This window comes from Pelodiscus sinensis, chromosome 2 (genome assembly GCF_052426305.1).
Source record: "Pelodiscus sinensis isolate ZL-2025 chromosome 2, ASM5242630v1, whole genome shotgun sequence".
NCBI lineage: Eukaryota > Metazoa > Chordata > Testudines > Trionychidae > Pelodiscus > Pelodiscus sinensis.
In genome coordinates this window covers 139,271,789-139,285,615 of record NC_143053.1, presented here as the reverse complement: position 1 = coordinate 139,285,615, position 13,827 = coordinate 139,271,789, and the positions used below count along the sequence as shown (strand labels likewise).

At 41.1% G+C, this 13,827-nt stretch overlaps 1 protein-coding gene across 3 annotated transcripts in view; it reads right to left on the bottom strand.

The window, feature by feature from the left end:
- Window positions 1–13,827, bottom strand: part of SEMA5A (semaphorin 5A) — a 553,406-nt gene that overhangs the window by 95,058 nt on the left and 444,521 nt on the right. For all 3 annotated transcript variants that reach the window (XM_075921490.2, XM_006111031.4, XM_075921491.2), the window contains one exon: window positions 8,686–8,833. In XM_075921490.2, coding sequence (XP_075777605.2) covers window positions 8,686–8,833 — 148 coding nt within the window. The remainder of the gene's footprint in view (window positions 1–8,685; window positions 8,834–13,827) is intronic.

The window sequence follows — 13,827 nt, the reverse complement described above, 5'->3', positions numbered from 1 at the left end:
CACCCCTTCAAACTTTTTTTTGGCATTAGGAGACCTCTGTATATTCTCTATATCCATGCAATTAACACCCAGTACCGATTTTTCACACTTGCAATCTGCCCACCCTACAAGGACACCATGTATACTCCTCAATCCAGGAATGCTTTAGGAGCTACACCAAACAACTCCCCTCCATCTGGGTAAGGCAAAAATTAGAACATGGCCTTACATACAAGGTTTTTCCTCACAGACGAGTTCATATACTGATCCTTAATTCACTGAAATCAACAGCAGAACTCCCTAAATTCTGAACTGAGAGCAGCTTCACATCCAACATAATGTTTATTCTACTGGCTTCATACATACAGGAACATAGAGGCTTAATGCTACAATTTATTCCAATATACATGGGAAATGTTAGATTTGTCAGGTACACATCTCACTGTTAAAGATATACTTCAATTACTTGACTTACCTTGAAGTTCTTCCTTTTTGACAAATTAATTGTTTTTCTTCCATTTAAGCTTTAAACAAATTGATCCCTTCATGCCTCTTTTGTGAACTATTAAATTACATCTATAAAAAGTGGTAGCGAGAGCTGCAATTTATCTGGGATAAAATTAAGGACCTCAGGGGAGACAGCACACAAGCAAGCCTTATGTTTACTAATTTCCAGACTGCCACATTGTCTCTGTGGAACCATCGGATCAAATGCAAACAGATGTAACACAATACAGGACTCTCACAGACCAATTCCTATACAATATGTTACCCAAACAAGGTACAAGTTGAATCTCTCTGGTACAGGATTCTCTGGTACAGAAACATGGACCAGAAAGGCCTAGGAGCCCAGTGTCCGACGTGGAGCAAGCGGCCTGGGCTGGCCCCGGGACAGTGGGAAACAGGCTGGTCCATGCTGCAGCAGCCCTGAAGCAGCGGAGGCCTGATGGCTCTGGCAGCTCCAGAGCCAGGAGTCTTATAAATGGGGGAAGGGGCGGGGGCCCTGCTGCTGGGAGAGAAGCTGTCTTCTGATGTAGCCCAGAGTCTGTCAGCAGAGGGATGGAACCGACCTCCACTGGACCAGCAAACTTCTTCATTCAGGAGCAGTCAGGTCTGGAGGATGCTGTACCAGGGAGATTCAACCTGTACAAGCAGCATCTAATAGCTTAATTCTTTTTTTTCCCTTAGAATTTATGCTTACATTTGTACATAACTTTCACTAACCTGCATGTTTCAGATTGGCAGATAATTTAGGAACTATGTACCTATTATTACATCACAGATGAATGAACTGGAAATTACAAACATACACACAGTCCAAATAAGAAAACCTAGTCCTCTTAATTTTTAAGAAAAAAACTCTCCAAGAGATTTGATTAACATGTATCTAAGTTCTGGCCATTCTTCCAAAAAAAGTTAAGCTTTGCAATATGGACAAGCAATACCACTGCTGTTTAAATTAAGGCCAGTGCATACCAACAAGGTGAACATCAAAAGACAGTTCTAGATGTACTGAATTTTTGCCCTAGAGTACTTTTGAACCCCAGAAATTAGCACTGTCTATTCACATACAATGTTTAATTAAGTCCTGTGTAAAGAGGAGGAAAGCTCTTAGATGAGAGAATATTTGTAATGAAATTGCATGGTTTCTATTTGCATAATTTGCTCATGTTCTTATGACATTATTAGGCTTTGAAATTAAAACTTGAAATGGACATTTAAGTGAATTCTTCTACCTGAATTTGCCTGGAAGAGTTCAAACCAATGTCAAGTTAGAGTCCACAAAAGAAAGGAACACAAAACAGGTGGAACTCTCAGACATGGTTCAATATGGACTACTGGGGCAGATCTTAACTGGTGTAAATTCTCATAGCTCCATTAACTTTAGGACGTCTATAACAATTTATACCAGCCGAGGACCATGATTCTAATTTTTGTTTTAAATGACTTCACTCCCAAAAGTGATACCTGGCACAACTTTTGTTTCAAACAAAACATTAGAAAACAATATTTAAAAAAAACATACGATGCAGTAATTTGATTACTAGGAACCAAAAAGCAAAACATATCAACAGGGCCCCAATTTCAGAAACGTCTATATAACAATTTGCTCAGTTTAAATGTCACATTCTGCATGACTATGCATGTGAAATGGACATGGTAAAAGGTAAGACAGGTTTCTAACTGGACTTCTGCACTTGCCATCAGACAATATGCACATTAGATGTAATTATCTGAAAATGATTCTTTGGTGTTCTTTTGTTTTTGTAACGTTTTTACCATTGTCTAATTTATTAGGTTTACAGCTGTGCCCATAGGCTTAAATAAGGGCTGAATTGTACTTGACACTTTTAAAGCATACTGGAAACACTACTTGAAACAAACATGACACAGAATGGGAGAAATGGGTAGAATGAAAGCATAGTGATAAGGTTGGTTTATTTTTTGAGTACTTTTTCTTTTGTTACACACATTTGTTGGGAGGGGGGAGGAAAGGAGGTTCATCTGCCCTCGCTTTAGCTTAAATTAAAAAAAAAACACAACAAAGATAATAGCAATTTTCATTTCTGTTCTCATCTCACCAGGTCAAACATCAGAAATTCATTTCTGAAACTAAGGATATATTGGGAGTCAGGCTGTATCTCCCCTACTGGACAAAGAACCCATCTCCAAATTCCTTTTTAAAGTCACAATAAAATAAATCAACAGAATATTTCTGACATCAGTCTTCTAATGTATAATTTTTTTTGTCTTGATTAATAATATAACGTTTGGGGTGTAAATATTTGCCACTGTGAGAATTTCTTGAGGATAAAAAGAGATATAAATGCTATAATTATGGCAATTTTTAGACAAGCAAATATAATTATTTTGCTTTATTCAGCAACACAATGCTGACTTACTTGGTTTGGATACCAGTAACATATTCATTTTTCCAGAGTCCCTCCCATTTATAAGAAAAGGATTTATACTATTAGTATGACATTAAATGAGACTATAGACTAGTGTATAACCAATATGTCAGCCCAGCTGAGATTCAGATTAGAATTCTTATTCTAGCAAAGAGTGTCTAAAAATGTTGTTTTTCCATTATAAGCTAGAAGCAAATTTAGCTGAAATTATGATTCGCATGGAGAAAGGAGACCCTGAAGCAAATGCACAGTGTATATGAGTATGATGCACAATTTGAACAGATCTGTGTTTTGAGACAGATCCGTTTTATCCACAGATTTTTCACAATGCCATCTGTTTCTCCTATATTTCGTTCCTACCTTACAGTAACGTGTGATTTACTTAAGGTTTGTATTGCCAGACTTTGTTGATAAATTTGACCACAATAGTCCTCCTATCAGGCATTAGACAACTTCAAGCATACTATATTAACTTCGATTAACCTTCAGATGGTCCCCTTGGCTCAGTATATTGATTTCAAAATTTTCCTCGTTGACTTTTAGGATTCTCTATGGTATAGTTCTCTTACATCATTAAGATTTATAGTTATCTTATATTCCATGTTCATGTCTTTTGTATTGGCTTTTGGGCATCTATTTTCATGCCTTTTATGAAATATCAGTAAGTGATATAGCTTTAAAATACCATAGTGTATTTCTAGTTTTTGGTATTTTTTTTGATGTATTTCCCTTATTTAGTGACTCTATATTTTTTAAAAAGATACTAGCATGTAATGGACAACTTTAAAAATACTGTCTTCAGAAACAATTCAGGGTACATATATTGTAACCTTACTGTGCATTTTCTGTGATGAAAATTATGGTGTCAGACCCAAAGGAGAATAACTTGAGGTGAGGAATAAAGAGACAGAAGAATAGAATTATAAAAGAGAAATGACTCTGGTTTAGTGTAAATAAAACTTTTGTAATAATGATTAACAGTAGGAGAGAAAAAGATACTTTCTACCACAAGTAAGAACAATTGTTTTAAATAAGTTTTCAAAAGATTGCCCTCAGGTATCGGTTGCACTTATGGGCCTACTTTATCATCTTTTCTTTCTGAAAGGAAATTCACTTTGCTTAAATTTATGTCATTGTCTGTATCTCAGGCAAATCAATTCTACAATTCTCCCATTTTATTTGGCAAGTTATAAAAATATACCAAATATTATGCATATAAAATCCTTTCCTCTTTCTAATGAAGGTTTATGCTTCATTTTTTTTTGTGCTTAAGGCTTTGTCTACACTAGAAGCACTTTGGGGTCAGAGCTACAGCTATGATGCTTTAGCTGTAGATACTGTTTTAATAAAAGGTGGTTTTCCATCACTAATTGGAAGAGTTATTTTGTCCATCAGACTGTGTCTATACTGGAGTTTAAATCAGTTCAATTATGTCTCTCTGGGTATGTCTACACTAGCTCGTTAGTTCGAGCTAGGTAGGGTAATTAGGGCAAGCGGAGTTGCAAATGAAGCCCGGGATTTAAATATCCCGGGCTTCATTTGCATGTTCCCGGGTGCCGCCATTTTTAAATCCCCCTTAGTCCAAACTCCGTGCCCGCAGCTACATGCGGCATGGAGTAGGTAGTTCAAATTAAAGATCCTAATTCAAACTACCATTACTCCTCATTCCATGAGGAGTAACGGTAGTTCGAATTATGATCTTTAATTCAAACTACCTACTCCGTGCCGCGTGTAGCCACGGGCATGGAGTTCGGACTAAAGGAGATTTAAAAATGGCGATGCCCGGGAACATGCAAATGAAGCCCGGGATATTTAAATCCCAGGCTTCATTTGCAACTCCGCTTGCCCTAATTGCCCTACCTAGCTCAAACTAATGAGCTAGTGTAAACATACCCTCCCAGGTGTAGCACAGGACATAAAAGAGAAATGGCTAAAAGAGCAGTCCAATGATTTATTGTAAAGTTATAACACAAGACGACAATCATCTGATTCATACACCATTATTTAAATCGAAGTCACAAATTTGGTAAACCAGATGTTATTGGGATATGCAAAGCAGGAAAAACAAAAAACCTCATTGCAGAATGGAGAACTGGAGAGCAAGCATTCCTAGGAAGATCATTCAATAATAGAACAAGGACCAGAGGCACCAGATTCATTGTCAAGAAAGACAGTTCCAAGAATAATCAGTTATGACATCGTATCACCCTGTACAGCAGTTCTCACATGTCAGCTAAAACAAAGGAGAATGATTAAAATTATTCATCTGTATGCTCCCATGCAGCAAGTGAAAGATGAAGAAATGGAATGTTTCCAGGTGTCTGAAGAACTGGAGAGAACAAAGCAGAAAAGATCCACCTACACAATCATTCAAGAGCATTTCAGTGCAGTAGTAAGTGGAAAGGAAAGCGAGAAGAAAAAGTAAGTGGAAAAATTCAGTAAAGTGTAAGAACTGATCGTGGAGCAAGTCTCACTGCATTGTAGAGGCAAAACATGTCTACATAATGAATATGATATTTCAAAAAGTACATCAGAAGGGGACTTAGAAAAGCCCAGAGTCACACTAAATCAGACTAGTTATTTATTGACAGATAACAGAGCAATCTTCAACGATGCAGTGATAATCATAAAATGAATCAACAGACCATTGTATGTTGCTCTTAAATCTATGAGTTAACAATGCATGCAAACACCAAATTAAGAGAAGCCAGAAATCAAATTAAAAATGACTCTTTCCTGAAAAGGCATTTGCACAGGAAATGATGAAATGGACTTTGAGTATAAGATCAACAAGCCTATCAGTGAAGACTATGAAGAATGAATTTATCCTGTAGTTGTCTCAGCAGCCAAGAAAGCAAAGACATAGAAAACAAAGGGACACAAGCAGATGATCAGCAACAAAACTGTGCTTCATTTGCATAATCGCGTAATGTCGCTCTTTTGAAAAAACTCCATTTTGAAAGCAAAGCCGTAGTCTAGATGCGGTTATTTTGAAAATGGCAGGCTTTTTCGAAAGATCCTGTACTCCTCCAAAAAGCTGGACCAGATTAGCAAGTAAAGGATGCTGCCCCCACCCCACCTGACTCAAAGAGAGGTAGGATATTTATACTCAAGGTAGCATCAGAAAACCCTTCTTTAATCCAGACTAGGATAGCAGAACTCATCCTCTCATTCATGGAAATAGTTCAAATACCAGGTCTCATAATTACCCATTGTGGCTATTACAGCAGTCATTCTTTTTCTTGGGAGCACGGGGGCTAGGACGGAATTTTCCCTGACTGCCAGATTTGCCAAGCCAAGGTTTGGCTTCCCCACAGCTGGTTACAGACCTACTGGTATAGGGAAGGGTCGTGGGCTTGGTTATAATGTCACAACTCATTAGGTAAGCTTGCGGCAGATGTAGTGCAGATAGTCCATAGCGAATGGATATGGTGATAAGAGAACATTGATTAGTAAAGGATTTGAAGGAGACATCTTTTAAAGAAGCAAAGAGAAAGGGGATTTGGGACTCCTATGACTGGTACAATGGGAAGTCAACTCCCCCTTTTTTATAGTCCCCCCAATAACCATTATATGAGGGGGCAGGGTCCGAGCTGCAGGATAGGTGGGACCAGGACTGGACATGGGGAGAGATGATGGCAGCCCCTGAGTACATGGAAATGTACATGCAATTTCCTGCTCTGCACAATTGTATCTGCCAGCTACTACCAGATATGTAACAATGAAGTTGCATTGCATTCTAATTAAAATCACCTCCAGTGTCTCCTATCCTTCTGGCAGGACTCAACAAGACAAAATACTATAAAGACAAATGCAAAGCACTATACTAAGGAAGGAAAAAAGTCAAATACACAAATATGAAATGGGAGATAAATAACTGGCTAGTCAGTAGCAGTAGTAACTGTTGAAAAGTATCAGAGCTTTATAGTGGATCACAAATTGAATACGAGTCAACAATTCGGTGCATCTCCAAAAATGTTAATACCGTTGTTTGGTGGATTAACAGGAGCGTCATAAATTAAGGCTTGGGAGCAAGAATCCCTCTAAGCTGCGTGGCAGCACAACCCCAGAGCGGCTTAATTGCCTCCCCTCCCCAGTCAGGGGCTCAGGGTTCTGTGTACTGAGCTGTCTGGCTGGGTTGGGCTGATTAAGCAACTCCGAGGCTTTGCTGCTGTGTAGCTTAGAGGAAACCTTGCTTGGGAGGTAACTGTCAAGCACTGGTGAGGTCTCAGTTGGAGTAGAGTGTCCTGTTCTAGGTGTTGCACTGTAAGAAATAGATAGACAAATCAGAAAGAGTCTAGAGAAGAGATAAAAAATGATTTTAAGAGGGTTAGGATATATGACAGATAAGGAAAGGCTAAAAAACCCAAAAGATCCTGAGAAAATCCTTAGAAAAGACTGAGTGGGGCTATGATCACAGTCTTCAAATATGTTAAGAGTTGTTATAAAGAGTGCAATGATCAAATGTTCTCCATTTCCACTGAAGGTAGGAAAAGAAGGAATGGGTTTAATCTGCAGCAAGGGAGATGTTAGGAAAACTTTTCTAAACTATAAGGATAGTTATGCGCTGGAATGAGCTTTCAAGGGAGGTTGTGGAATCCCCATCATTGGAGGTTTTCCTACAAACAGGTTAGACAAACAACTTCAGAGATGTTTTACGGTGCAGGCAAATGCAGTGGCGGCAAATGACATCTCAAGGTGCCTTCCAGCTCTACATGTGTATGATCCTATATTTGATTGTTTGAGGGACACACAGAGATAAAACTGTTTTACTGAAAGAGTTAAACCAAAAAGCTGTCAGCATGCAGTAGCTGAACTGGGAAGGATCGGTGGGAATATACTAGACCATGCTTTAATTGTATAACATTTTAAGAATGATGGTGGTGGTGGAAATCAGATTGCAAATCCCAATAACAATAATCTTATTGGGTTACTTCTAAGATCTGACAAAGCACCTCATAATGTTCTTCCTATCTCAGGGAATTTCCCTAGGCTATCTGGGGGATGCAATTTTCATTTGTGACCATGAACAGATAATATGAAATTCAAAATACTGTTCAGCCTTAGGAATCACATACTGTTAATACGCAATTACTAGGAAAGAGCTATATGGAAAAATCACAGATTACATTTTTAACTTCTCTGTGACAGTCACTGAAACATCATGTCATAGATTTTCCTTTGAACCTATCATCACTAGAAGTAAAATATTTTGGAAGTCTTAGCAGAATTTAAGACTGTTTGGTTAATTTATAAAGTTGAGGCAAGGAAAGAGAAGAAACCCTTTGAAAGTGTTCAATCTGCTTGCAAAAGTGAAATGTCACTTGTGGTATAAATGTCAAAAGCAACAGAGCAAAGCCAGATGAAGAAACAAAACAAAAAAGATGATAAATTACCCTTTATTATGTTTTCAACAGGCCTGCTGGAGGTCCAGGTAAAAGTTCATAGTCAATGACAAACTTCACAATTATCAAGTTTACCTTCTGAACTTAGGAAACTTAAGAATTGGTCCAATATGTGATAACCCATATTTCTCTCCTTCTTTTATAGCATTCCGACTAGAACAAAATAAGCGTATTTTTCTCTTAGTTTGCAATAAACAAAATAAATATGCCTATGACAAATCCCTACCGGTAACGACTTTCCTTTAAGAGATCTGTCATCTAGCTAAAGTTGTAAAAGAGCACCCTCTCACTCACAAACATGAAGTGCTCTCAGTAACATAAAAACATGGATCAAAATGTTTGCAAAGCATGCAAGTGTTTGTTGATGGGAAGGCACAGAAGGTACTCACCACATTGCAGCCAGGGCAATCGGGGCCATTCTCACATGTCCTGCGACGGGCCTGAATCCCTCCCCCGCACTGAGCAGTGCAACGTTCCCATGGTCCCCAGCCTGTCCAAAACATATGTGGCGGGCACAGCAAGTGCTCATTGCAGTATCTGCGACAAGGGAAACCAAGAGGGAAAATAAACTGTTTATTACAATAAAAGAACTCTAACTTCAACATTTTCTATTTAGAAAGACATTGTATATGGAAATGTTTCACACCAATAGTCTTATATTTATTTGTTGAGCTCCCCTCCTCACTTTTTTTAAAGGTCACAAGTAACAGTTGTCAAACTATATGTAGTGTTTAACCATTAATGGAATTGTACGTATATTGTAATAGTGAGGGAGTAGCATTTTCTTCCTTGTCTAATTTCTTTTTACAATCTACATAATGTACCTACTCTATTGTACTGGAAGCATATTTCTTTACCAAAGTAGTTAGGTCAATCACAGCTTAGAAATAGAAATAACACACACAGACTGCTGAGGGAAGAATTCAGTCCATGGTCTAGAAAAGTAGACATCGATGTTGACATTACTTTCTTAGAAGAACCAAGCTAGCTTTTTCCAATTCAAACAGTTGAATTTGCTTTTCAACTATTCCAGTGTGTTCAACTTTATGAGTATAATAAAACGCAAAACATGATTCCTAGCATAAGAATTGTATAGTGGTTTTGATTATGCTATTGCTTTTCAGTGTGTTTCTCATAATTGTAACTTCATTAGGATTTAGCAGTGGGCTACAAATAACCTGAGTCTGAAGACCAGATAGCTATCCAAAAGGAAAAGCCAATTCTACCCCATGGAGAGGTGTAACTAGTGGTGTTCCCCAAGGGTCAGTCCTAGGACCAATCCTATTCAACTTATTCATAAACAATCTAGAGAAAGGGGTGAATAGTGAGATGGCAAGGTTTGCGGATGATGCTAAACTGTTCAAGATAGTCAAGACCAAAGCAGACTGTGAAGAGCTTCAAAAAGATCTCACCAAACTGAGTGACTGGGCAACAAAATGGCAAATGAAATTTAATTTGGATAAGTGTAAAGTAATGCACATTGGGAAAAATAACCCCAACTATACATACAATATGGTGGGGGCAAATTTAGCTACAACTAATCAGGAAAGAGATCTTTGGAGTAATTGTGGATAGTTCTCTGAAAACATCCACGCAGTGTGCAGCAGCAGTCAAAAAAGTCAATAGGATGCTAGGAATTATTTAAAAGGGGATAGAAAATAAGATGAAGAATATCTTACTGCCCCTATATAAAACTATAGTATGCCCACATCTTGAATATTGTGTACAGATGTGGTCTCCTCACGTCAAAAAAGATATTTTGGCCTTGGAAAGGGTTCAGAAAAGGGTAACTAAAATGATTAGGGGTTTGGAACGGGTCCCATATGAGGAGAAGTTAAAGCGACTGGGACTTTTCAGTTTAGAAAAGAGGAGACTGAGGGGGGATATGATAGAGGTCTATAAAATCATGAGTGGTGTGGAGAGGGCCGATAAAGAAAAGTTATTTATTAGTTCCGTAAATAGAAGAACTAGAGGACACCAAATGAAATTAATGGGTAGTCAGTTTAAAACTAATAAAAGAAAGTTCTTCTTCACACAGCATGTAGTCAACCTGTGGAACCCATTGCCAGAGGAGGCTGTGAAGGCTAGGACTATAACAGAGTTAAGAAAAGAGCTAGATAAATTCATGGAGCTTAGGTCCATAAAAGGATATTAGCCAGAGGGTAAGGAATTGTGCCCCTAGCCTCTGTTTGTCAAAGGCTAGAGAAGGATGGCAGGAGAAAAATTGCTTGATCACTGTCTTCAGTCCACCCCTTCTGGGCACCTGGTACTGGCCACTGTCGGAAGACAGGCTACTGGGCTAGATGGACCTTTGGTCTGACCCAGTGCAGGCATTCTTATGTTCTTATGTCTCACCTGAACAAAATCATAAAGGACACCATTTCCTTCTTTCTCCCTTCCTTACTACTGTTGGTCTACTGGTTACCCAATATCCATTTTGCTTTTACCCACTCAGCAAGTTTCCATCCATTTTTACTGTCCTACCATGGAACTAACATTAATATTTCAATCTCAATTTTTATACAAATAATGATTTAACAAATCGTCTGATGCCTTCAATAGAAACAGTGGTGATGACCTTTCTTTTACAAATCTCTAAAGACCTTAAGCCATCAATCTTTATTACAAAAGTACTGGGGGTAGTCAAGATGAAGTTAGTGTATGACAAGCTGGGGTGTAAATCTCCAGCATACTAGTTTAGCCACACACACTAGCTGTCTGTGTGGGCCCTGCTACTCTGCACTAATAGTTCCCTAGTGCACAATGGCCTACCCCCACTTCAAAATGGAATTGATCCAAGAGCACTAGGCACCTTTTAGAGCACAATAGTAGGTTCAACACAGGCAGTGAGTAAGCGGCAAGCTAGTGTTCTACAGGATTACACCCCAGCGCAGTGCACACTAATGTTTATATAGACAAATCTCTGAGCCCAGGTCAACACTAGGGCATTATTTCAAATAACCCCCCTTAGGTCAGAATTATAAGGAGAGCATCTACACTACCAAGTCTGTGATTTCAAAATAACGGGCTGCTTATTTCAAAATCTGTACTCCTGCTTTCTTCAGGGAATAACACTAATTATGAAATAGTTATGCTCAAAGCACATCACCATCATCTGAATCGAGACCTTCGGTGACAGCTCAGAGATTAGGGCTAGGCTTCATGCACAGTTTCTCCTGTGGTGACTGCCCTTTTAATTTTTCTTCAGAGTTGGGACAGCTGCAAGCTTGGTGCATCCCCCATTTTCCACTCCACCTACCCAGCTGAGTGGGATCAGCAGGCAGAAAGGCACCCGGGAGGAGATCATGAGGGAGCGGATGGTCTGCCTGCAGTCCCTCATCTAGGGACTCAAGGCAGAGTACCAGGAGCAGGCTGCCGACTAGGAGGAATGCCAGGCTGCCCAGGAGGAGAGGAAGGCCATGTGGGAAGAGCTAGTGTGGCAGCACAACACCATGTTCTCCTCCCTTGCCTCGGTGACGAAGCTAATGGCATCGTGCATGAAATGGGCTACCAGCCACTTGCCTGCCTGCTGGGTGGCTTCCCCTCCAAAGATCCCCAAGGGCTTCTAGGGCCCAAGAATACTGGGTGGTGGGCCTTCTAGGGCAGCTGGAGACCCAGGTCACCCAAAGGCAGGCACCAGTCCCAGACCCATCCCTGAGTCCCCCTCCTCCATTCCAGTTTCCTTACTCTGTTCCTCTCCTGTATTACGTCCCTCCAATTAAGATTCCTGTTTTTTCAATAACAATGTCTTTATAGATTGCTGTGAAGGGGATGGGGGGGAGTTGGGAAGGGAGTGCAGGGGAAGGGAGGAGTGGGGATGAAAGGCACACAGGGAATGCACAGGCCCCTTGTTGAGAGACATGGGGAGAGTCTCAGAACTGGCCTTGCATGAAACTGTCCTTCAAGACCTCTCCGATGAGCACAGCCCCTTAGGGTATATCTACACTACATGGCTCCATCGATGGAGCCATGTAGATGAGCTTTGTAGACATAGCAAAATGAAGTGGTGATTTAAATAATTGCCGCTTCATTTACGTCAAAATGGCTGCTGCGCTGTGCCGATCAGCTGTTTGTCGGCTCAGTGTGGTAGTCTGGGCGCTCGGCAGTCGACATCAAAAGCCTTTGTCGACCGCCCTGGTAAACCTCATCCCACAAGGCATAACGGGGCGGTCGACAAATGCTTTTGAAGCTGATTGGCACAGCGCAGCAGCCATTTTGATGTAAATAAAGTGGCGATTATTTAAATTGCCACTTCATTTCACTATGTCTACAAAGCTCATCTACGTGGCTCCACGGAGCCATGTAGTGTAGATATACCCTTGCTGTGCTCTCCTGATGGCACTGATGTTCGGCTGCTCAAACTCCCTGGCCAGACATTTAGCCTCAGCCCCTCCCCAAAACTGGCAGAAAAGTCTCCCCCATGTTCTCATGCTGCTGGAGGAGCACACAACAGGCTGCCATGATGAAGGGGACTTTGCTCACTGAGGTCCAGACAAGTGAGGAGATTCCTGAACCTTCCCTTCAAATAGCCAAATGCACATTTCACCACCATTCAGCACATGCCCAGCCAAGCGCTGACCTGTTCCTTGCTGGGGTTCAGGCTGCCCGTGTCAGGGAGCAAAGCTTAGGCTGCATTACCCAGGATGACGATGGGTCAGTCCAGCTCTCCAACTCTGATGATGTGGCCGGAGAAAAAAACGCCGGCTTGCATCTTTCAGAGCAGGCAGACGTTCCGAAAGATGCAGGCATCATGTGCCTTTCCTGACCAGCTGACATTGATGTCAATGAAGCATCCCTTGTGATCCATGAGGGCCTGCAGCACTTTGGAGAAGTACCCCTTTCTGTTGATGAAGACCAAGGACCGGTGATCTGGGGCTAGGATGGGGGTGTATGTGCCATCTATTCCCCCCCCCCCCCGACACACACACACAGCTGGGGAAGCCAATGGTGGAAAAGACATCCAGGATGCTGTCCACATTACCCAGAGGGACAACCCTCCTTAGCAGCACCTGGTGGATGGTTTTCACTACCTGCAGGAGCCTGGTTCCAACTGTGGATTTTCTCCATGATGAACTGGTTCCTGATGGAGTGATAGCTGTCCGGTGTGTGAACTTCCAGAAGGCAATGGCCATGCGTGTCTGCAGGGGGATGGTGGGTCACATGCAGGTGTCCTATCACCTGAGAGCAGGGGTGAGCCACTCACAGAGCTCCAGGAAGTGGTCTTGCAAATGCAGAAGTTCTGCAGTCACTGCTGATTGTCCCACACCTGTATGACTATGCGGACCCACCAGTCCAAGATCATCTCCCGCCACCAGAAGTGGTAGTCCAGGGGATTGAGGGGCATGTGCAACAGCAGAAGCTACAGGATCTGGCTGAGCAGGGACTACGGTTCATCCTGGAGGTTCTGGTCCTTGTCCTGCTGCAGCAACATGTGGGCAGTCTGGAAGTACTGCAACATGAGGCATAACACGAGGCCAGGGAGCCGAACATCACTTTGCAGCAGCTCTGACTCCATGCTGAGTGCTGTGGTG